General features: G+C 34.1%; 1 protein-coding gene across 1 annotated transcript in view; it reads right to left on the reverse strand.

Moving 5' to 3' along the window:
- Positions 1-10,324: 10,324 nt before the first annotated feature.
- TSGA10 (testis specific 10) overlaps positions 10,325-23,148 on the reverse strand; it is a 161,619-nt gene continuing 148,795 nt past the window's right edge. Inside the window, exons 17-20 of the mRNA XM_008699777.2 lie at positions 20,856-21,058; positions 19,100-19,204; positions 18,591-18,740; positions 10,325-11,013 (exon numbers count right to left, since the gene is read on the reverse strand). Of these exons, the coding sequence (XP_008697999.2) occupies positions 10,989-11,013; positions 18,591-18,740; positions 19,100-19,204; positions 20,856-21,058 (483 nt within the window). The 3' untranslated portion in view covers positions 10,325-10,988. The remainder of the gene's footprint in view (positions 11,014-18,590; positions 18,741-19,099; positions 19,205-20,855; positions 21,059-23,148) is intronic.

Consider the following 23,148-nt stretch of genomic DNA (forward strand, 5'->3'; position numbering starts at 1 on the left):
TTATTGATAAAAATGCAATAATACTAGGAGACTTTAACACCCCACTCACAGCAATGAACACATCATTTAAGCAGAAAATCAATAAGGAAACAAGGGCTTTGAATGACACATTGGACCAGATGGACTTAATAGATATATCCAGAGCATTTCATCCTAAAGCAGCAGAAGACACATTCTTTTTGAGTGCACATAGAACATTCTTCAGAACAGATCACATACTAGGTCACAAATAAAGCCTCAACTGGTACAAAAAGACTGAGATCATAGCATGCATAGTTTCAGACCACAGTGCTATGAAACTCGAAGTCAACCACAAAAAAAAAAAAAAAAAAAAAAAGGAAGGATTACAAATACATAGATTAAAGAACATCCTGCTAAAGAATGAATGGGTCAACCAGGAAATTAAAGAAGAATTTAAAAAATACATGGAAGCAAATGAAAATTAAAACACACTAGTTCAGAACTTTTGGGAAGCAGCAAAGGCATCCTAAGAGGAAAGTACATATCAATACAGGGCTTCCTCAAGAAGCAAGAAAAGTCTCAAATACACAACCTAATCTTACACCTAAAGGAGCTGAAAAAAGAACAGCAAATAAGATAACTTGAAATAAACCTAACCAAAGAGGTAGAAGAGCTATAGTCTGAAAACTATAGAACACTCATGAAAGAAACTAAGGAAGACACAAAGAAATTGAACATTCCATGTTCATGGATCAGAAGAGCAAATATTGTTAAAATGTCTATACTACCCAAAGCAAACTACACATTCAGTGCAATCCCTGTCAAAACACCACCAGCGTTTTTCACAGAAGAGGAACAAACAATTCTAAAATTTTTATGGAACCAGAAAAGACCCTGAATAGCCAAAATAATGTTGAAAAAGAAAACCAAAGCTGGAGGAATCACAATTCTGGACTTCAAGCTCTATTACAAAGCTGTAATCATCAACACAGTATGGTACTGGCGCAAAAACACACACATAGATCAATGGAACAGAATGAAGAACCCAGAAATGGACCCTCAACTCTATGATCAACTAATCTTAGACAAAGAAGGAACAAATAATCAATGGAAAAAAGACAAATGGTGTTGGGAAAATTAGACAGCCACATGCAGAAGAATGGAACTGGTCCACTTTCTTACACCATACACAAAAATAAATTCAAAATGGATGAAAGACATAAATGTGAGATAGGAATCCATTAAACCCTAGAGGAGAACACAGGAAGCAACCTCTTTGACCTCAGCTGCAGCAACTTCTTGCTAGACACGTCTCCAGAGGCAAGGGAAACAAAAGCAAAAATGAACTATTGGGACTTCATCGGGATAAAAAGCTTCTGCACAGCAAAGGAACAGTCAACAAAACTAAAAGGTAACCCATGGAATAGGAGAAGATATTCACAAATGATATATCAGATAAAGGGCTGGTATTCAAAATCTATAAAGAACTTATCAAACTCAACACCCAAAACCCAAAAACTCCAGTCAAGAAATGGGCAGAGGACATGAACAGACATTTCTCCAAAAAAAAACATACAAATGGCTAAAAGACACATGAAAAAATGCTCCACATCACTTGGCATTAGGGAAATACAAAGCAAAACCACAATGAGATACCATCTCACACCTGTCAGAATGACTAAAATGAACAACTCAGGAAACAATAGATGTTGGGAAGGATGAAGAGAAAGTGGAACCCTTTTGCACTGTTGGTGGGAATGCAAACTGGTGCAGTTACTGTAGAAAACAGTATGGAGGTTCCTCAAAAAGTTAAAAATAGGGGGCGCCTGGGTGGCACAGCGGTTAAGTGTCTGCCTTCGGCTCAGGGCATGATCCCGGCATTATGGGATCGAGCCCCACGTCAGGCTCCTCTGCTATGAGCCTGCTTCTTCCTCTCCCACTCCCCCTGCTTGTGTTCCCTCTCTCGCTGGCTGTCTCTATCTCTGTCAAATAAATAAATAAAATCTTAAAAAAAAAAAAGTTAAAAATAGAGCTACCCTATAACTCAGCAATTGTACTACTAGGTATTTATCCAAAGGATACAAACATAGTGATTCGAAAGGTTACATGCATCCCCATATTTATAGCAGCAAATGTCCACAATAGCCAAACTATGGAAAGAGCCCAGATGTCCACTGACGGAAGAATGGATAAAAAAGATGTGATATATAATGGAATATTACTCAGCCATTAAAAGAATGAAATCTTGACATTTGCAACAACGTGGATGTAACTAGAGGGTATTATGCTAAGCAAAATAAGTCAGTCAGAAAGACTAATGCCATATAATTTCACTCATATGTCGAATTAGGAAACAAAACTGATGAACGTATGGGAAGGGAAGGAAAAGAAAAATAAAAGATAAAAACAGAGGGAGACAAAACATCGAGAACAAACTGAGGGTTTCTGGAGAGAAGGTGGGTGGGGGGATGGAGTAATTGGGCAATGGACATTAAGGAGGGCACTTGATGATATGAGCATTGGGTGTAATATGCAATGATGAATCACTGAATTCTACCCTGAAATTAATAATACACTATATGTTAACTAACTTGAACTTAAATAAAACCAAAAAATAAATAACTTAATTTTAAAAAATTAAAAATCAGTCAATAAATGGTGTTGGAGAAACTGGACAACTACATGCAAAAGAATGAAACTGGGCCACTTTCTTACACTGCATGCAAAAATAAACTCAGAAAGTTTTAAAAATCAAAATGTGGGACTTGATACTTTATAACTAATAAAAGAAAACATAGGCAGTAATCACTTGGATATTGGTCTTAGCAACATATTTATGGATATGATTCCTCAGGCAAGGAAAACAAAAGTAAAAACAAACTATTGGGAATGTACCAAAAAAGAAAAAAAAAAAAAGAAAACATAAGAAACTGCATTCATGATTTTGAGTTAGGCAATGGTTTCTTAGATAAAACACTAAAAGTACAAGAGAAAACAACAAAAGAAAACAATACAGAAATTGGACTTTACCAAATAAAAGCTATGTACTATAAGTGATACCACTGAGAAAGTGAAAAGGCAACCAACAGAATGGGATAAAAATTTGCAGATTATATATCTGATAAGGGTCTAGTATCCAGAATATATAAAGAAAACTTACAACTTGACAAGAAAATAACCCAATTAATAAGTAGGCAATGAATCTGAATAGACATTACTCCAAAGATATATAAATGGCAAATAAGCACATGACAAGATATTCATTACCAACAGCCATCGGGAAAATACACAAATCAAAACAATACCACTTTACACCCACTAAAATGGCTATTAAAAAAAAAGACATAATAACAAGTCCTGGTGAGGACATGGAGAAATTGGACCCCCAAACATTGCTGATGAGGATGTAAAATGGTACAAGTGCTCGAAAAACAGATTGGAGTTTCCCAAAATATTACTATATGACCCAGGAAGTTCACTCCTAGATACATTTAGAAAATACATGTCTGGGGCAGCTGGGTGGCTCAGCTGGTTAAGCACCTGCCTTTGGCTCAGATCATGATCCCAAGGTCCTGGGATCGAGGCCCACCTCAGGCTCCCTGCTTAGTGAAGAGCCGGTTTCTCCCTCTCCCTCTGCTGCTCCCCCTGCTTTCTCTCTCCCTGTCAAATAAATAAATAAATAAATAAATAAAATCTTAAAAAAGAAAAGAAAAGAAAAGAAAAGAAAAGAAAAAATATATCCACACAAAGACTTGTACATGAACGGCTATTCATAATAGCCAAAAGGGGGAAACAATCTAAATGTTCATCAACTCCTGAATGGATAAATAAGATACAGTATACCCATACGATGCAATACAATTTAGCAATAAATGAAAGAAGTACCAATCCCTGTTATAATATAGAAAGTCCTTGAAAACATTATGTTATGTGAGAGAAGCCAGTCACAAAACACCATTTGCATATGGTTCCTTTTATGTGAAATGTCCAGAACAGGCAAATAAGAGAAACAGCAAGATGCTTAGTTGTCAAAAGGTTGTGTGTGTGGAGGGGAATAAGGAGTGAGTGATTGTTAATGGGTATGGCGTTTCTTTTAGGATGAAAGAAAATATTTCATAATTAGATTGTGATGATGGTTGCGCAACTCTGTGAATACACTAAAAACCATTCAGTTATATACTTTAAATAGGTGAGTTATATGGTATGCGAATTAAATCTCAATAAAGTCATTAAAAGGAAGAACAGGGCAAGAGGGAAGAACTGTAGTTCTGACTCGGAGGAAATGTTGTAGGGATAGGAACAAGGTATATATTCTCAGTACCAGAGAACATCACAAATAAGCCCCGATGTCCACAAGAGAACACTTATTAAGTAAATGAAGATACTTAGAGTGCGGTGGAGGTACAAAAGGTATAAATGTGTTGCACTTTATTCCTCTAGAACACTAGAACAATATAGGTTGTTTTAGAAAACTAGTTTTGGCCATGTTGGTGAAGTTGGTTCAACATTTAGAGATCTGATACTGCACTTGTTAATCATCCTAGCATTTATTAAACAACTACTTACATTTTCAGCATGGTGAGAGATGGAAAAACTTAAACAATGGGTCCAAGTATATCTGATAAAACAAAGCAAAAACAAATGAAGTGGGGATACAGTTAAATATGCTTTCATCCATTCAACATACATTTAAAGACGACCTGTAATGTACGAAGCACTGCTTTGAATAGGAAAAGGCTGGGGATAAAGATATAAATGAGTAAAAATATATTCTTTCACTTAAAAATATCCAAAGTCTATTAGAAAATGAAAACATGAAGACAAATAGATGTAATATAAGGCAATTACATGATACATGCCTAAAAGGGTTAAGCATTTTATTGGGAGGTCAGAGAAGGGTAAAATAATTTAGAGTTGATGGGATTAGAGACTTCAAAAGCCTTCTAGTTATTGACTTATCTCTCATCTTCTCTCTTAAAACAAACAAATATTAAAAGTTAATATTTATGAATTTTTGGTTTTATTTTAATTAATATTATAAAAGATACAAATAGTTCTTTAACGTTTTTAAGACAACGGTCTTCAGCCAGCCTCATTCTCACCTCTGCATTCCCCTTTCTCAAAGGCAGTCGTTTTACTATTTAGTTGATTGTTTAGGTATCCTTATCTCTAAATAACATACTTACATTGTTATTTCTTGATTTTTCAGTTTTAGCCATTATCTATTGTCTTCCCACTATGAAAGAAGAAAATTTAGTTTTCGTTCCTTCCCAGGCTTTTATCACACATTGCCTCTTTCCCCTTCCTTCATCTTCTCGTTAATTAATTTTATAATTTTGCTTAGATTTATATTCAGCATTCACATTATTATGACCATGAAGTACTATTTACAACTGAAGCCATCTGGTAAACCACACGTAATCTTTCTCTTCCTGAACTACTTTCTGTTTTCCCTATTTTGTTTTTCATTTGTTTGATCTCCTATCCTATACCTGCAGAGGACTACCAAATCTTTTTCTTCAGCCAAGTTTTCTCTCTTAAGTCTCAAACCTATGCATTTCTTTATTAATTCAACAAATACTAAAAACATCTACTGACCACCTACTATATTGACATTGTACTGAGACTAAACACTCTAGATATATTATTATCTCAGTTAATCCACATGATACTATTTTGAGTTGGATACTATTATAGACACATCTTTTACAAATAAGGAAAATAAAGTTTAGAAAGTTTAACTTAAGTACACAGCTAGTAAGTGTAGAGACATGATTCAAAGTCAAGCAGTGTGACTCTAGAACCTATGATTTTAACCACCTATATTCTATATTCTTTCAATCAATATATATCAACTGGAAGCCACCATAATTCTAGCAAAGTCTGTACCATGATAAATAAATCAGACTATTCTCCCTACTTTCATGGAGCTCACAGTCTAGCAGGTATGACATACAAACAAGACCACACAATAAGAATGCAATGGACTACAAAGGATAAGTAAAATTAATAACAAATAGAAGAATACATAAGAATGCAGACAAGAAATCTAGTTAGACTTCCATTTTTTAAAGGAAATATTTGTTGAGCACATGCTATGTGCCAGGCATTATGACAGGGAGGGGCTGAAGACACAATGTTAAGCCAAATGAGAATTTTCCAGGCTGGGAGGGGGAATGAGAGAGAAAATGTGAGTGATCCAGGCAGAGGAAAGAGCATGTGCAAAGGCCAAGAGATGAAAGAGCATAAACTGTTCCAAGTGCTGAAAGTAATTTAGAATAACTATAATATATAATTGTAATGTGGGAGGGATGGGTTATGACACTCAAGAGATTAAAAAAAGAAGAACCAAATCAGAGAGCTCTGTGATGGCGATGTTAAAGAACTTGGGCTTTAATATCAATATTTTATGTCAAATTTGGTACTCACAGCATATGTGTGTGGAGAGGGATGTGATTGTATTTGTGTTTTAAAAACTATTTCTTTGATTACGGTGTAAAGAATGGATTAAATTAAAGTATGACTGAAAGAAGAGACAGCAAATAGGAGGGTATTGCATTATTCTAGATTAAGAGGTTATTATGATCTGGATTACAGTAAGAAGAGAAAAAAGTAGATTCATTCCAAAGATATTTATGCGATAGACTTGCCAGGAATTGGGGATAATTCATTCCCTTATTTGTTCCAGAAGAATTTATAGAATACCTAGTATGTGTCAAGCACTGTGCTACACTCTAGCACATACAATGGTGAAGGCAGCTATCATCCCTTGCCTTGATATATCTTACAGTACAGAAGAAAGATACGAGACAAATAATTATACAAATAATTAATTATAACTGTCTTCTAAAGGAGAAATATTGGGGGTTTTTACAGGAGAATCTGACCCAGTTAGACCAATGTTAGGAGTCAGAGAAAACTTCAGAAAATGACTTTTTTATTGTGGTAAATACACAGAATAATTACCATTTTAACCATTTAAAATCATACAATTCAATGGCATTAAGTGCATTTGTAATATTGTATAACCATTACCATTATCTTGTTCTAAAACTTGTCTATCACCTAAACAGAAACCCTGTCCCCACTAAGCTGTCCCTCTCCATTGCCCTCTAGCAGCCACTAATCTGCATTCTGTCTCTATGGATTTGCCTATTGTGGATATTGCATATGAATGGAATCTTAAAATATGTGGTTGTATGTCTGGATTCTTTTACTTAGTTTTCAAGGGCTATCCCTGTATCAGTAATTCATTCATATTTATGACTAATTCCACTGTAGGGCTAGATCACATTCTGTTTATTCATTCATCAATTGTTGGACGTTTGATTTGTTTCTACCTTTTGCTTATTTCGAATTAGTGCTATGAATATTCATGTACAAATATTTGTTTGAATACTTTTTCAGTTCTTTTGGATATATACTTAGGAGTCGAATTGCTGGGTCATATGGTAGTTCTATGTTTAATTTATTGAGGAACTGCCAAACTATTTCCTGCAGTGGCTGCACCATTTTATATTTCCACCAGCAGTGGGTTCCAATTTCTCTACATCCTCAATGGTATTTATTATTGTCTATCTTTCCTTTGATAGCCATCCTAGTGATATGTTATTGTAGTTTTGATTTCCATTTTCCTAATAACTAATGAGAATGAGTATCTTTGCACGTACTTATTGACTATTGGTATATCTTCTTTGGAGAACTGCCTACTCAAGTCCTTTGCCCATTTTTTAATTGGGTCGTTTTTTGTTGTCAGGTTGTAAAAATTCTTTATTTTTCTGGATATTAACACCCTTATCAGATACATGATCTGCAAATATTTTCTCCTATTATTTGGGTTATCTTTTACTTTCTTGATAGTGCCTTTTGATGTACAAAGATTTTAATTCTGAAGTCCAATTTATCTATTTGTGTTGTTGCTCGTCATTTAAGTCATATGTAAGAAACCATTGTGAAATCCAAGGCTATGAAGATTTGACTCTATGCTTTCTTCAAGGAGTTTTATAGTTTAGCACTTAATTTTAGATTATGATCCATTTTGAGTTGATTTTTGTATGTGGTATGTAAGGGTCCAGCTACACTCTTTTGCCTGTGATTATCCAGGTGTCCCAGCATCACTGCTGAAGAAACTATTCTTTCTCCATTGAATGGTCTTGGCACCTTTGCCAAAAATCAATTGACCATAGATGTATGGGTTTATTTCTGGACTTTCAATTCTATTCCATTCATCCATATGTCTATCCTTATGCCAGTACTACACTATTTTGATTACTGCAGCTTTGTAGTAACTTTTGAAATTGGGAAATGTGGATCCTCCAACTTTGTTGTTCTTTTTTTTAATAATAATTTTTTATTATATTATGTTAGTCACCATACAGTACATCCCTAGATTTTGATATAAAGTTCCATGATTCACTACCTGCATATAACAACTTTGTTCTTCTGTTTCAAGACTGGTTAGGATATTCTGGGTCCCTTGCAATTCCATATAAATTTTAAGATTGGCTTTTCCATTTCTACAAAAAAACCAAAACAAAGCAATACTGCACTGGGATTTTGATAAGGATTGTATTTAACCTGAAGATGGTTTGGGGAAATATTGCCATCTTAGCAATATTAAGCCATCTAATCCATGAACGTGGGAAGGTTTTTCACTTAATCAGGTCTTCATTAATTTCTTCATTAATTTCCTACTACAATACTGTGTAGTAGGAAATGACATTTAAGTTGACATTTAAGTGTGTGGAGTGAGAGGGGAATGGAGTGACCTGAGATGGCATGTGGGCACAGGGCTCAGGCACCTGCATGGTAGCTGATGACACTCTACCATGGGAAACAAAGGCCGAGAATGCAAGGGGGAGACATTGTTGAATTTAGTTTAGATGTATTGAATGAAACACAACACCCATGAGATATTTAACTTGGAAGGTTAACAATATTCTTTCAAAACACCTTTACTTCAGCAAGAGTGGATGCTTTGTATTGAACATGACATTTCAAAGCTGAAAGCTCTTTTTCAGATTTTTTTTTTGTCATCAAGAAAAGAATATGTTTCATATAGTTTTTGTATTGTGTATTTTACGATAGTCTCTACCATATCAATAGGCTATTATATATTTATCTCAAGTGATTAGAATCTCATTTAAAATGATATGTGTTCTAGGGGCGCCTGGGTGGCACAGTGGTTAAGCGTCTGCCTTCAGCTCAGGGTGTGATCCAGGCGTTATGGGATCGAGCCCCACATCAGGCTCTTCCGCTATGAGCCTGCTTCTTCCTCTACCACTCCCCCTGCTTGTGTTCCCTCTCTCGCTGGCTGTCTCTATCTCTATCGAATAAATAAATAAAATCTTTAAAATAAAATAAAATAAAATAAAATAAAATAAAATGATATGTGTTCTAAAATATTAACATAAGAAAAAATCCTTTCTTTGAGTTTCAACATAGAATACAGTTGCAGTTTCCCAACCTTTGGATAATGTTGACCCGTTTATACTTAGCATATAATTTTCCTTTAAACATTCTGTAATTAACGGCACAAGTCAAGTACAGTATACTTCTAATCAAGTATGGAAATATTTTCTCACGTACTTCATTCCTATTCTCTCAGGTTCCCCTCCCCATATACTGCCCTCCACATAAAACATATGTTAAATGCAAATGACAGGTGACACTCAGCTCCTTGTCAGCTCTTCTAGGAGGTACATAGACTAAAATTAATGCTGTGGTGACCTAGTGCTTAGGTCACTATATCACTTACCAAAGGTTAATTTTGCATATTTATCAGTATATTACTTAATTCTAGCAAGAACAACATATTTATATATTATTCTCCAAAATGTTTATAAAAAGGACATCTTTTTAAAATTTTTCAATTTTTAAAACCAGTCTGTAATGACTGTCTTGAACTAGATGAGTAAACCTCAAGGTTTTTAAAAATCAAACTAAAGTGAATATATAGCATGAATTTATAGTAAAATATCAGAGTACTAGTGATTAAATAAGACCTAAATAAGGGCACTGTCCTACTGTAGAGATACTGCATACAACTATATAAAATGAGAAACTGTCTACTTGATATGAATATTATTAATGACAGGACTTTTTTAAATTAAAATGGCAAGAATACAAATAAATAGCTCATATCAATCAGTAAAATACAGTTGTGTTCAGGCTTTAATATCAACATTAAATCAAAGCCTATGGAGAGAAAAGGCAAGAGATTTAGGAAATTTTAGGAGAAATAAGAAAACATCACTAAACTTGTTATTCTACGTTACAGACACCTGCCATAGGCAAAAAAATAAATAAAATGGCAATTAAGTTGATTGCAGTACTTTAATATTTTAAAGAAAACTTATTAAAATACAGATTTTTTAAAAATCTTACATTCTTGACAAATAGAGCATCACCTACCTTTCTAAAAATAGTATGGGTAAACACAATTGCAGAAAATGTATGTTAATTAGTGGTACAATATTATGGATTTAAAAACTGTGACACACTCCTAATATCTGCTGCTTTGAAATCAGATTATGGCCTGGAAATTATGTCAGGTTGGTTCCCAAATGGAATATTGGGTCCCAGGCCAGTATTGGTAAACTTTGCCTATTTTGGCACAACTTCTCCAGCAATGAAAGCATAAATCACAAAGAAAAAATTTAACCAACCAATTATTTGAGATATCAAGAAAGGAAAGGAAATCAGTTTTGTAAAAACACTTTTCCCTCTTTTTATAAGCTTCTTTATTTACTCCGGATAGTTAACATAACAGTGTTCAATAGTGAAGTAAGCAGATTTTACACTCACTATTACTGCACGGATAGAAAGAGCCATATGCATTTTTGTTTTTATAAGTCATCTCAGATCACTGCAATATGGCACATGAGAACAGAGATTCAGAGGCACAAAGATAATAAATACATTTAACATTGTCAAGCATTCAAAAGATAAATGCAATCATGTAGCAAAAAAAAAAATCAGTTTGTAACTTTGACCTTTCCCAAGGATGTGAAGAATCTTTTCGTGTGTCAGAAATCTCTATAGCAAAGATTCCTATAAGAGAGAAAAAAATTGCAAATTAATATATTTAACTCAAAGATTTCACCGATGTATAAAAAATGTATTCTGACATTACTTTGGCAATACTTAAAATCTTTTCCCCAGCCTCTGTGAAGGAAAATAATGCAATGTAGTTTTTTCACTCAGCTTTCACAAACTGTGATACAACCATAACATGGAATAATATTCAATAATAAAAATAAATGAACTATTTTTTTCTTTTTAAACATTTTTTATTTAAATTCAGTTTAGTTAACACATAGTGTATTATTAGTTTCAGGGGTAGAATTTAGTGATTAATCAGCTGCATATAGCACCTGATACTCATTACATCAAGTGCCCTCCTTAATGTCCATCACCCAATTACCCCATCCCCCTACCCAGCACCCCTCCAGCAACCCTCAGTTTGTTTCCTATACTTAAGAGTCTCTTATGATTGATACATACATGGGTGGATCTCATGGGCATTGTGCTAAATGAAAAAAAGCCAGTCTCAAAATGTTATACACTGTGTGTGATTCCATTTATATAACATTCTCTAAATGACAGAATTAAAGATGTGGAGAACAAATTTGTGTTTGCCAGGGAGGAGAAGAGGGCTGTGACTATAAAAATGTTTTCATATGAGGGAGCAAGTTCCTTGGTGCTGATGGACAATACAGTATAGTATCTTGCTTGTAATTGTGGTATATGTGTGTTGTGTAAAAAAACCTGCACACACATATATATGAGTGCATGTAAAAATGAATGAAATCTGAATAAGGCCTATGGCCTAGTTAATTATATTGTACTGATACCAATTTCCTGGTTTGTAAGATATTGCCATTGGGGAAGTTGGGGGATATGTGAGATTATCTGTACTATTTTTGCAACTACTTGTGAGACTGTAGTCACTTCAAAATAAAAAGTATAACAAAGCAAACAAAACTGTGGTGCAGACATACAAGGAAATACTGCTCAGCAGTTAAAAGGAACATGCAACAACATCTGGTCCATACAACCTGGATATATTTCGAAAAATATTATACTGCATGAAAGTCAGCCACTAGAGGCTGTATACATGATTCCATTCATAGGACAACTTTGAAAAGGTAAAACTATGGGGCAGTAAACAGATTAGTGGTTGGGGAAAATAAATTAAGTGCATTGACTGCTGGCTAGGTAATAGGTGGCAGTCAAAATATACCATTTAAAACTAACAGCAAAAGGTTAAGTAAGAAAAAGGGAATTAATGGCACTAGTAAAATTATTAATAGAGGGTGACTACTATAATAAAATACAAACCTTGAATATCAAAAGAAATGACAAAAAGCAAAGAAGAATAGTCAAATTGAGAAATACAATAAATGTCACATGGTAAACACTGTTATCATAAGATAATATGACAGAGTTGAGACCAAATTTCACAGTCATATCAATAATGTGAAAAAGCTTCACTCATCCATTATTTTAAAATGGCTCATAGAGCAAAACTTAAATCCATACTATAAATAAGAGAGATACTTAAAATTCAGTGACTCAGAAAAGCTAAAAATAAAGAGATGGACAAAGATTTGCAAGGCAGGTGGAGACATTAAGTACTTACAACTCTAATACTAGACAAAGTAGACCCCAAGCCCCTCCCACCTCCAAAAAATTAAATGCATCAGAAAAGTACACTTCATAAAATCCACATCCCACAATGAAGATATGACGGTTCAGAACATCCATGCAGCAAATACAACAATAAACCTACATAAAACAAAATTTATAGGAGATATAAAAAGAAATAAAAAAAATAATAACAGGAGATTTTAAAGCACCAGTCTCAGTAAAACAGGTCAAGTGAATAAAAATTAAGCAATGACATAAAAGAACGAAATAAAATAAAAAAGGTAAATCTCTTAGATATGTATACACTAGAAATATATACCTTGATAAGAAAGAATATATCTTTTCAGGTACACATGAACTACCCACAAAAATTGATCATGTAGCAAAGTACAAAGAAAACATCAGTAGTTTCCACAATAGAAATATTATAAACACTACTCTCTAATCACAATGCAATAACACTAGAAATTTAAAAATGAAATGGAAACACAAAAAGCTCTTCTTACTGGAAATTACAAGATTTTCTATCAAATAACTCTTGGGTAAAAGTGAAAACACAAAAAGAAATTACAGAATTTCTAAAAAATAATAACAAAAACATGACATATCAGAAACTATGCGATACATTTAAAGCAATGATCACTGGAAAATTCATAGCCTAAAATATTTACATCAATAAGAATGAAAGAATGGCAATAAATTAATTAAATTCCTAACTTAAAATACTAAGGGAAAAAAAACCAACAAAGTAAATAAAAAGATAGAAGAAGAAAGAAATTATATTATATATAAACAGAACCATAAATTAATAAGATAAAGAAAAATAAATCAATAAATCAAAATGCTGGTTCTTTGAAGCAATAAACAAAGTAAACAAATCACTGGCTAAGGTAACCAAGAAATAGAAAAGGAAAGCACATATATACAATTAAGAAATGACAATGGAATATAACTATTGATACAAAGGAAAGTTTAAAATTCATAAGATAAGGCATTGCTTACTTCTATACAAATAAATTAAAAAACTTAGAGAAAGGCACCTCGTGGCTCAGTGGGTTAAGTATCTGCCTACGGCTCAGATGATGATCCCAGCGTCCTGGGATGAGACCCACAATGAGAATCCAGTGGGGTGTCTGCTTCTCCTCTCACTCTTCCCCTCCCCTGCTTATGCGTGTGCTTATGCTCTCTCTCTCTCTCTCAAATAAATAAAATCTTTATAAAAAAAAAACCTCTAGAGAAAATAAATTTTTAGACAAATAGAAATAAAAAGCTTAAAACAATCCCTCCACCAAAAAACCCCCAGAAGTATACCTCACAAAAAAGAAAGAACCAAGGCTGTGTGGTTTCACAGGTGAACCCGAACAAATCCCTAGAGATCAGATAATCACAAACTACATAAATTGTTTCAAAGCACAGTAAATGAAAAACTCTCAAATTCCTTTTTTGCAGCAAATGTAACACTGATATCTAAACTTGTTAAGAGAGTACAAAGAAAAAAATTACAGACCAATATCACAAATATTGATACACAAATCTAAAATAAAATATAAGTGAACATTAAGAATAGAATACACTAAGACCAAGTAAGGTTTATACCATAAATTCAAAGATGGTTCAATATCTGAAAATCTTTTCATATGATTCACATATTAACAGTTTTAAAGAGAAAAACTTTATAGATGCTGAAAAAGCCTTTGAAAAAATTGAACACCCATTCCTAATAAAAAAAAATCTTGAGAAAATAAAAATGGGCAGATATCATAAAACATTTATACCTCAGTCCTAAAGCCAGCATCTTACATTTATTTAACAAACCCTAGAGGCATTCCCACTTAAGGTCAGAATCAAAACAAGGATGCCCATTTTTTCCACTACTATTTATCACTATTCTGAAGATACTAGCTATTGCAACTAATTAGAGAATACAATTCAAGAGATAAAAATAGGAAAAGAAGAAATAAAATTATCTCTTTTTTGCAGATGACATGATAACATATCTAGACTCCCCTAAAGAATCAATGACAAAACTTAATGAAACAATAAAAAATATTTAGCAAGATAACATGATGATAAATTAACATGCAAAAATAGCATTTTTTGAAGATAAAATGAATGGGGAGAAAAACCTAAAGATAAAATATTTAGGAATAATCTTAAGCATGTTTAAAATCTATATAAAGAAAACTGTAACTCATTCTTTTTTTAATAAAGAAAGCTTTTGGTTTGATTTGATTGATTGATTAATTTTTTATTATTATTCTTGAGTGACACCATGAGTTTGAAAAAAATGGGAAGACATCTCTCTTTAGGACAGCTCAACATTATCAAGATGTCAGTTCTCCCCAAGTTAATTGATAAATTTAATGTGATTCTAAAAAAAATTCCAGTGGGCCTTTTAAATTGGAGCTAGACAAGCTGATGCTAAATTTCATATGGAAAATAAACTCACATGAAAATATAGGCAAAGACTTTTTTTTTTAAGATTTTATTTATTTATTTGACAGAGAGAGAGGCAGCCAGCAAGAGAGGGAACACAAGCAGGGGAAGTGGGAGTGGAAGAAGCAGGCTTCCAGCGGAAAAGCCCGACGTGGGGGCTCGACCCCAGAACTCCAGGATCATGCCCTGAGCCGAAGGCAGATACTTAACGACTGAACCACCCAGGTGCCCCGAAAAAAATACAGGAAAAGACTTAAAAGGAAGAGCTCTTATAGGCACTAACCTATTGGTATGCTGGAGCTGGCTCACAGCTGATTGTAAATATTCAGAAATTTTGTGAGCTGGTGGTTAAACTAGCTTGGTAGCTTGAAACTGTACAATATATTTATAGAATGTATAGAATTGTGTAATCACTATATTGTACACCAAGACTAGGATAACATTGTATGTCAATTACACTTCAAAAGGAAGGAAGGAAGGAAGGAAGGAAGGAAGGAAGGAAGGAAGGAGGGAGGAAGGGAGGGAGGGAGGAAGGGAGAAAGGGAGAAACTGGCCACAGTAGGCATATTCACACCACTGAAATTGGAAAATGCTACAAATCAGGGCTTCTCCTTCCCCTTCTCTGGAGAGCCAGTTTACCAACAAACCATCAGACTAGTCCTTAAAAAATTAAAAATATTACAAAGGCTCTATAATTAAAATAGTATGGGACTTGAACATAAATAAACCCAAAGGAACAGAAGAGAAAATCCAGAGAGAGACTGGAATCACTCGGACAAAATCTTTCTAATAAATGATCTTGGGACAACTCATTAGTCATTTGGAAAAAAGTAAGATTAGATCCATTCTTCATACCATACACAAAATAAACTCTAAATGGATCAGAAATCTAAGTGTGAAAAGTAAAATTATATATATATATATGTATATATATATATATACATATATATATACACAAAACTTACATAAATTCTAAAACATTAAAACTAAAAAACTGATTACCTCAATTATCTATCTGAGTATAAGGAAAGATTTTTCTAACTATAAACAGAAATGCAGATGCTTAAAATATATTTAAAAATTTGACTTCATAAAAGTAGAAACTTTTCCATGTGAAAAATAATTTAAGTAAAATCAAAAGAAAAAATGACAAAATGGAAAATATTTATAACATATATCAGTAATAAAAAGCTAATTTCCAACATTTATAAAAAAACATTAACAAAAAGAGAACATTCCATTAGAAAAATATGCAAAAGAAATGGACAATTTAAAAAAAGATATAGGGGCGCCTGGGTGGCACAGCGGTTGAGCGTCTGCCTTCGGCTCAGGGCGTGATCCCGGCGTTATGGGATCGAGCCCCACATCAGGCTCCTCCGCTATGAGCCTGCTTCTTCCTCTCCCACTCCCCCTGCTTGTGTTCCCTCTCTCGCTGGCTGTCTCTATCTCTGTCGAATAAATAAATAAAATCTTTAAAATAAATAAATAAATAAATAAATAAAGATATAAAACAGTCCTTAAACATATGAAAAGATATTCAAATTCACTCATAAAAAGAGAAATGCAAATTAAAACTATACTGAAATACCATTTCTTACCCACCATACTGTCAAAAGTTCAAGAACTTGACAGTATACTCTGCTGATGAGGCTGTAGGGAAACAGGCACTCTCATTCATAGCTGGCAGGAGTGCAAAATACTACAACCCCTATAGAGGGGAATTTGGCACTACTTAACCAAACTATATACATACACATTTACCCCTTGACCCAGAAATCCTGCTTCTAGGAATCTATCCTGAAGATACACCTCCACCAATATGAAAACACATTCATTACAGCCTTATTTATAATTCCAAATTGTTGAAAACTACCTAAATGTTCAAATACAGGAGGTCAGTTGCATAATTATGGTACATTCATAAAATGGAATACTATGCAGCTGTAAAAAGGAACAAGGGAAATCACTATGAATATGAAGTGACTTCTAAAAGAAGTGAGAAAACCAAAGTGTAAAGAAGCATATACAGTATGCTACATTTTGCATATGAAAAGAAAAATAAGAAAAATATATCTGAATGTCATTATCATAAAACCATAAAGCAATATGGGCGACATGGGATGGATGGTATACAGGAGAAAGTAACACTTCTCTGAGTATTACTTTTTGCAGAGTTTTGACTTTCAAAAGCATATTAATCTACATATTCAAAAATAAAACTAAATCAAGGAAAAAACTAAGAAGGGGAAAAATGAAAAGTGAAAGCAAATTGAAGTAAATGAATCTAGTATTATTTTAAATGCATATCATAATCACAGCAAAAGGGGAAAAGAGGAATTAATCCAAATAATTTATAAACTCAGTATTTGACTACATGCCCTCAAGATTTGGGCAGAGTAGTGTATGAAGACAGGAATTACAAATAGATCATGAACTTTTATGTTGGTCTATTTAATGCAGTGACATAGGTGAAGAAATCTTGAAACTATTTTAGAGGCACTCTGGGATTGAGCAAAAGAGTAACTATGTGCATATTGCTGATAAACACACTGATGTTGAGCCAGGGTTCCCACTGTAGAAGAAAGGACATACAAATACAAAATGGAAAAAGGGAAGGAAGAAACCTGGGAGGACAGTTTGGAACTGGAGGTATTGGTTATGTTTTTAAAATGTGTGTGTGTGTGTGTGTGTGTGTGTGTGTGTGCGCGCACCCATGCATGCATGGAGAGAGAGGAAACATATGCAAAAGCGTGAGTACGTAAGACAGCAAATGTGTTGTCTCAAACACAGAGAAAGCAAATGGGGTAAAATTTTAACAGTAATGAGTATGGGTAAAAGGTATATAGCTATTCTCTACATTATTTTATTTTTATAACTCCTTATAAGTTTGAATTTATTTCCAAATACAAGTATTTTTATAAAATTTGTGACATACAGGAATATATCTAAAATATTTTCCTCTGAAAAATAAACTACTTTCCTAAAGCATAAGTGTTTTGGTGCTATAATCAACCAATATTTTGTTAATGAAAGTATGTGGAAAAATTGAAGTTTTAGAATAAAAAGAAAATTACATTTTAAAAATATAATTTATGTAAACAGATAAAGATCTTTCATTTTAGCAAATTTACATAAAACTAATGATCAAAATACTTTTTTATGTCTATATGCCTAATCATGTAATTGTGTTTAAATAGCACTATTAGGGGCGCCTGGGTGGCTCAGTTGTTAAGCGTCTGCCTTCGGCTCAGGGCGTGATCCCAGCATTCTGGGATCGAGTCCCACATCAGGCTCTTCTGCTGGGAGCCTGCTTCTTCCTCTCCCACTTCCCCTGCTTGTGTTCCCTCTCTCACTGGCTGTCTCTCTCTCTCTCTGTCAAATAAATAAATAAAATCTTTAAAATAAAAATAAATAAATAAATAAATAAATAAATAAATAAATAGCACTATTAATGATAGATTGACTTGAGCTACCTTACTCCCTCAAATATTCACTGTATATTGCTATATGGTCTCCGGAGAATGGGTCCTTGAACTACTTACTCTTCTAACGATCGATCTAGGCCTCGGTCAGGAGATCGATGGTGAGCACGTTCCGGTGAATGACATTTGGTATTTGGCTTTATTGTAGAACTCATATGATAAGCATTACTTGAGTAATTCTGGCGGCGAAGTTCTTGTACAGCCCTCTCCCTGAAGCAAAATAGTGCGGCTTTTAAACTTTATATCCAGTGATGTTATTAATACTGTCATAAAACTGTAGTTCAGTTCATACTTTAAAAGTTAACCATCATGAAATTACCAAAATCTATTGTTATGTAAAAAAAACAATGGGATGGGCTGGTGATGGGTGTTGAGGAGGGCACATATTGCATGGTGCACTGGGTGTTGTACGCAAGTAATGAATCATGGAACTTTACATCAAAAACTAGGGATGTATTGTATGGTGACTAACATAATATAATTTAAAAATATTATAAAATTGAAAAAAAAACCAAAAAACCAAAAAAACAATGCTTTCCAGACTGAACACTGCATAGAGACAGACTTACCTTTCAAAGCGCTCCGTCCCTAGTTGTCGTTTGGTAATATCTAAATCAGCTTCCAACTGTGTTACAACATTTCTGAACTGGGCCACGTCTCTACTCTGGATGGCCCTGTGTAAAATAGTATGAGTGACAGTTGATTAAATTTAAAATATGCCTAGGACTTAGCACATTAAACCATGTTGGCAATGGTTCCTCAGCTGGAACCAAGCCAAACTGTGATTTTTATGGATGTTTTAGTACATCTAAAATATGCCAATTTCAGATATAGTAAATGTGAAAGTAGCCTACTTGAAAAGCCTAAGCTCTCTCAGTCCCATTCAATTAAACCTTCTCTGTCTGTTTCTCTATATTTAGACGGGATAATATTATATATTATCTATCTATATTACCTATTTTTTAAAGTACTTTGAGGTATTATATGCAAAGTAGTATTATAACCAAATAATCAATACCATTATTAGTCTTAATATATATATTTATTAAATCAAGTGTTTTGTATATGCTTATAATGAAATTTGATTCATGCAATTTATAATGAAATTTTATATACAAACTGTTAAAAACATAAAATCTCTTCAATTTAACAGGATCAAAAGGCACACTATCATAAGGAAGATGATGAAAGCAATGAATGCTGTTTGCACAAAACATTCTATTCTCTTTGCTTGCCAAACAGCACTGCTGACTGCTGAAATCTAAACTTCAGAGATTAAGAACACAAAAGTTTATTATGTTTACCAGTTCTAAGTGATTGTACTTACGAACCAGTTTAAAACAGAATGCATCCCTAAAGGTGAGGGGTTGGGCATATTTCACTAAGGTCAATTTCCAAATACCAGCTTGAGAAAGTGATCCTGTAGAACCAGTTGGAGATATTACAAAAGCCCAGCTACAGTGACTGAAAAGAATGACTCACAGCTGCCATAACCTGAAAACAGTTTCTCAAGGAAACTGGCCCTGACTTTGCAGCCTTTTCTCAGTCAGGGGCTCCTAGGAGGGACTGATTCCTGAGACCATGATTCCTCCTTTCCCAGGTCCCATGCTCAGACGGGAGGGCAGAGTTGAGGCTGGATGAAAAAGTGTTATAGATGGGACAGTTAACACTAGAGGCTAAAGGTCTGCATCAGTTTTTGTGAGAGTTCACCAGGTTTAATAATTCAGCATTCACTGTCCAGGTGGGCATTTCTACCCAAATTTCTAGCCAAGGGTCTTGTAATAAGATACTAATGGAGCTAGGGATGCTTAAAAAAACAAAAAAACAAAAAATAAAAAACTCAAAATCAGTGCTCTACGGGAAGTCTTCAGTATTCTGTGAATGTAGGAGTTCATCCAGGTACCCAATATATACTTACAGGTGCATAAGGAAATACTAAGTGATAAGTCTAAATACTAAGCAGCAATACCAGGTCGGTCCGTAAACAGAAAAATTCCTCTGGTTTCAGTAGTGCCTAATTTTTTTTCGTAAAAACTTGTTATAATATTTCTAAAAGATAATATTATTAGGTCAGACATTCTATTATATCCAAAGTTCTGTTGGAAATAATCAACAAAGATGGTTAAATTTAAATTTAGATAAACACATAATAGAAATGAGTATTAAATCTTAGGCAAATCCCAGTATTTCTGGTCCTCAGTTTAATAAATGGCAAAAGATAGGCACTAAATTGTTTAAATTCCAGCTTTAAAATTCTACTAACCTATAAAGTATCAAAAATTTTAAAAATACAACTTCATGCTACTATATTGCTAACCAACTCACATTTTATTTTCTGCCAAACAAAGGTGTTCTTTAAGAAGCTGAATTTCAGATTCTTTTTCTTGAAGCGCTATCTGAGACTGGTATTCTTTGTCTCGATTGGCCACCAGCAAAGCTTCTAGATTCTGCATGGAGATTCTCTCATTTGTCATCTGACTCCTGAGGAGTTCTATTTCAGAGCGAGCAGAATCTAACTCATTCTCCATCTGTACGATAATAGGAAGATATCTAAACTTATTCCCATTCACTTAACTGATCTATTATCAGACACATAAAATTTCTGTATTAGGTTATAAACTGACAACCTCTTTTAATTTCTTAATTAGAAATTATGTCCTCTTTCTTACCAAACACACACACAGAGTATAACTTTTTCCAACTCTCTGATCATATCAAAAAATTCATTAATTTAGCACTTTTTTTTTTTTAAGATTTTTTTATTTATTTATGTGACAGAGAGACAGCCAGCGAGAGAGGGAACACAGCAGGGGAGTGAGAGAGAGGAAGAAGCAGGCTCCCAGCGGAGGAGCCCGATGTGGGACTCGATCCCGGAACGCCGGGATCACGCCCTGAGCCGAAGGCAGACGCTTTTAACGACTGCGCTACCCAGGCGCCCCTAATTTAGCACTTATTAGTAACCCCAAACTGCAAAGGATTTCCATTTCAGCATTAATATTTCTTATGTATTTCTGCAAGACTGACATAGTGCTATACATGACTACTGCTTTGTCCTGAGTTACAAACACCTAACTACCTTGTAGAATATTATTGTCCTTCATAGTTAAGGAAGATAAGGAGTAACTGCACATTCCCTCTCTTGCATAAACCTGTGGAAAGCTTCATTTTTTGAAGGTTTTCTTGAGCCGCAAAAATGGTCTGTAAGCCAAATGTTTCTTCAGAAGGAGGAAAACCAGATATTGCTATTTGGGAAAAAAAAGTATTTTTATCTCATAATACACATTATAATAAATTATATATGTATTTAAAAAGTTAAATGTGAAAAAATAAAACCCTAAGAAAAGAGAATTTAATAAAAATGAAATTATGGAGGAAGAGTGAGCAGATAGGGGAAGAACTCTATCTGTATCTAGACTAGATACAATTAAAATGATGTATAACCATATAAAAAATAAACATAGCAATAGTCAATAGAAACCTAACCAAAATTTACAGGGAAACAACTGGAAGAATATAAACTCAGTTTGTATGGTGACAAATGGTAGCTACACTTGTGGTGAGCACAGCATCCGTATAACCTTATTGAATCATTATGTTGTACACCTGAAACTAATATAACGTTGTATGTTAGCTATACTCAAGTCTTTAAAAAATTTTAAAAGGAAACTCAATAAATAAAATGGTTAAATCTTACTACTGAAAGGGACTCATATGAATTGATGAGAAATATGAATGAATGATACAAATAGATTTACAAAATACAACTCATTAGTAAATATATGGGGAAAAATATTACCCTTACTAATAATCAAATGAATACAAAATGAAACAAGATGCTATTCCTAGTCCAGGGTTTCTTAATCTTGACACTACTGGCCTTTTGAGTTGGATAGTTATTTGATGTAGGGAGGTGACTTATGCACTGTAGGATATTTAGCAGCACTCCTGGTTTCTACTCATTAGAGGCCAATATCACACCCCCCCCAGTTGTGACAATCAAAACTGTCACCAGGGGCGCCTCGGTGGCTCAGTCAGTTGTGTCTGACTTAGGATCAGGTCATGATCTCAGGGTTCTGTGTCAGGCTCCATGCTCAGCAGGGAGTCTGCTTCTCTCTCTCCCTCTCCCTCTGCCCTTATTCCACTTGTGCTTTCTCTCTCTGTGTCTTTCTCTCTCTCTCTCTCAAATAAATAAATAATCTTAAAAAAAAAAAAGTCTCCAGACATTGCTAAATGGCTACAGGGGAGCAAAATCTCTTTTAGTTGAACCACTGTTCTAGTTCATCAAATAGGCAAATTTTTTGTTGTGTACCGATTAACATTAAAATGGGCAATGGTTGGGGGCGCCTGGGTGGCACAGCAGTTAAGCGTCTGCCTTCGGCTCAGGGCGTGATCCTGGCGTTATGGGATCGAGCCCCACATCAGGCTCCTCTGCTATGAGCCTGCTTCTTCCTCTCCCGCTCCCCCTGCTTGTGTTCCCTCTCTCGCTGGCTGTCTCTATCCTGTCGAATAAATAAATAAAATCTTTAAAAATAAAAAATAAAAAAATAAAAATAAAATGGGCAATGGCAATTTCATACACTCTGCCAGGAGGAATACAAAATGGAGCAACATTTTTTTT

The sequence above is a fragment of the Ursus maritimus genome, unplaced genomic scaffold (assembly GCF_017311325.1).
Source record: "Ursus maritimus isolate PB19 unplaced genomic scaffold, ASM1731132v1 scaffold_6, whole genome shotgun sequence".
In the NCBI taxonomy this organism is placed as follows: Eukaryota; Metazoa; Chordata; class Mammalia; order Carnivora; family Ursidae; genus Ursus; species Ursus maritimus.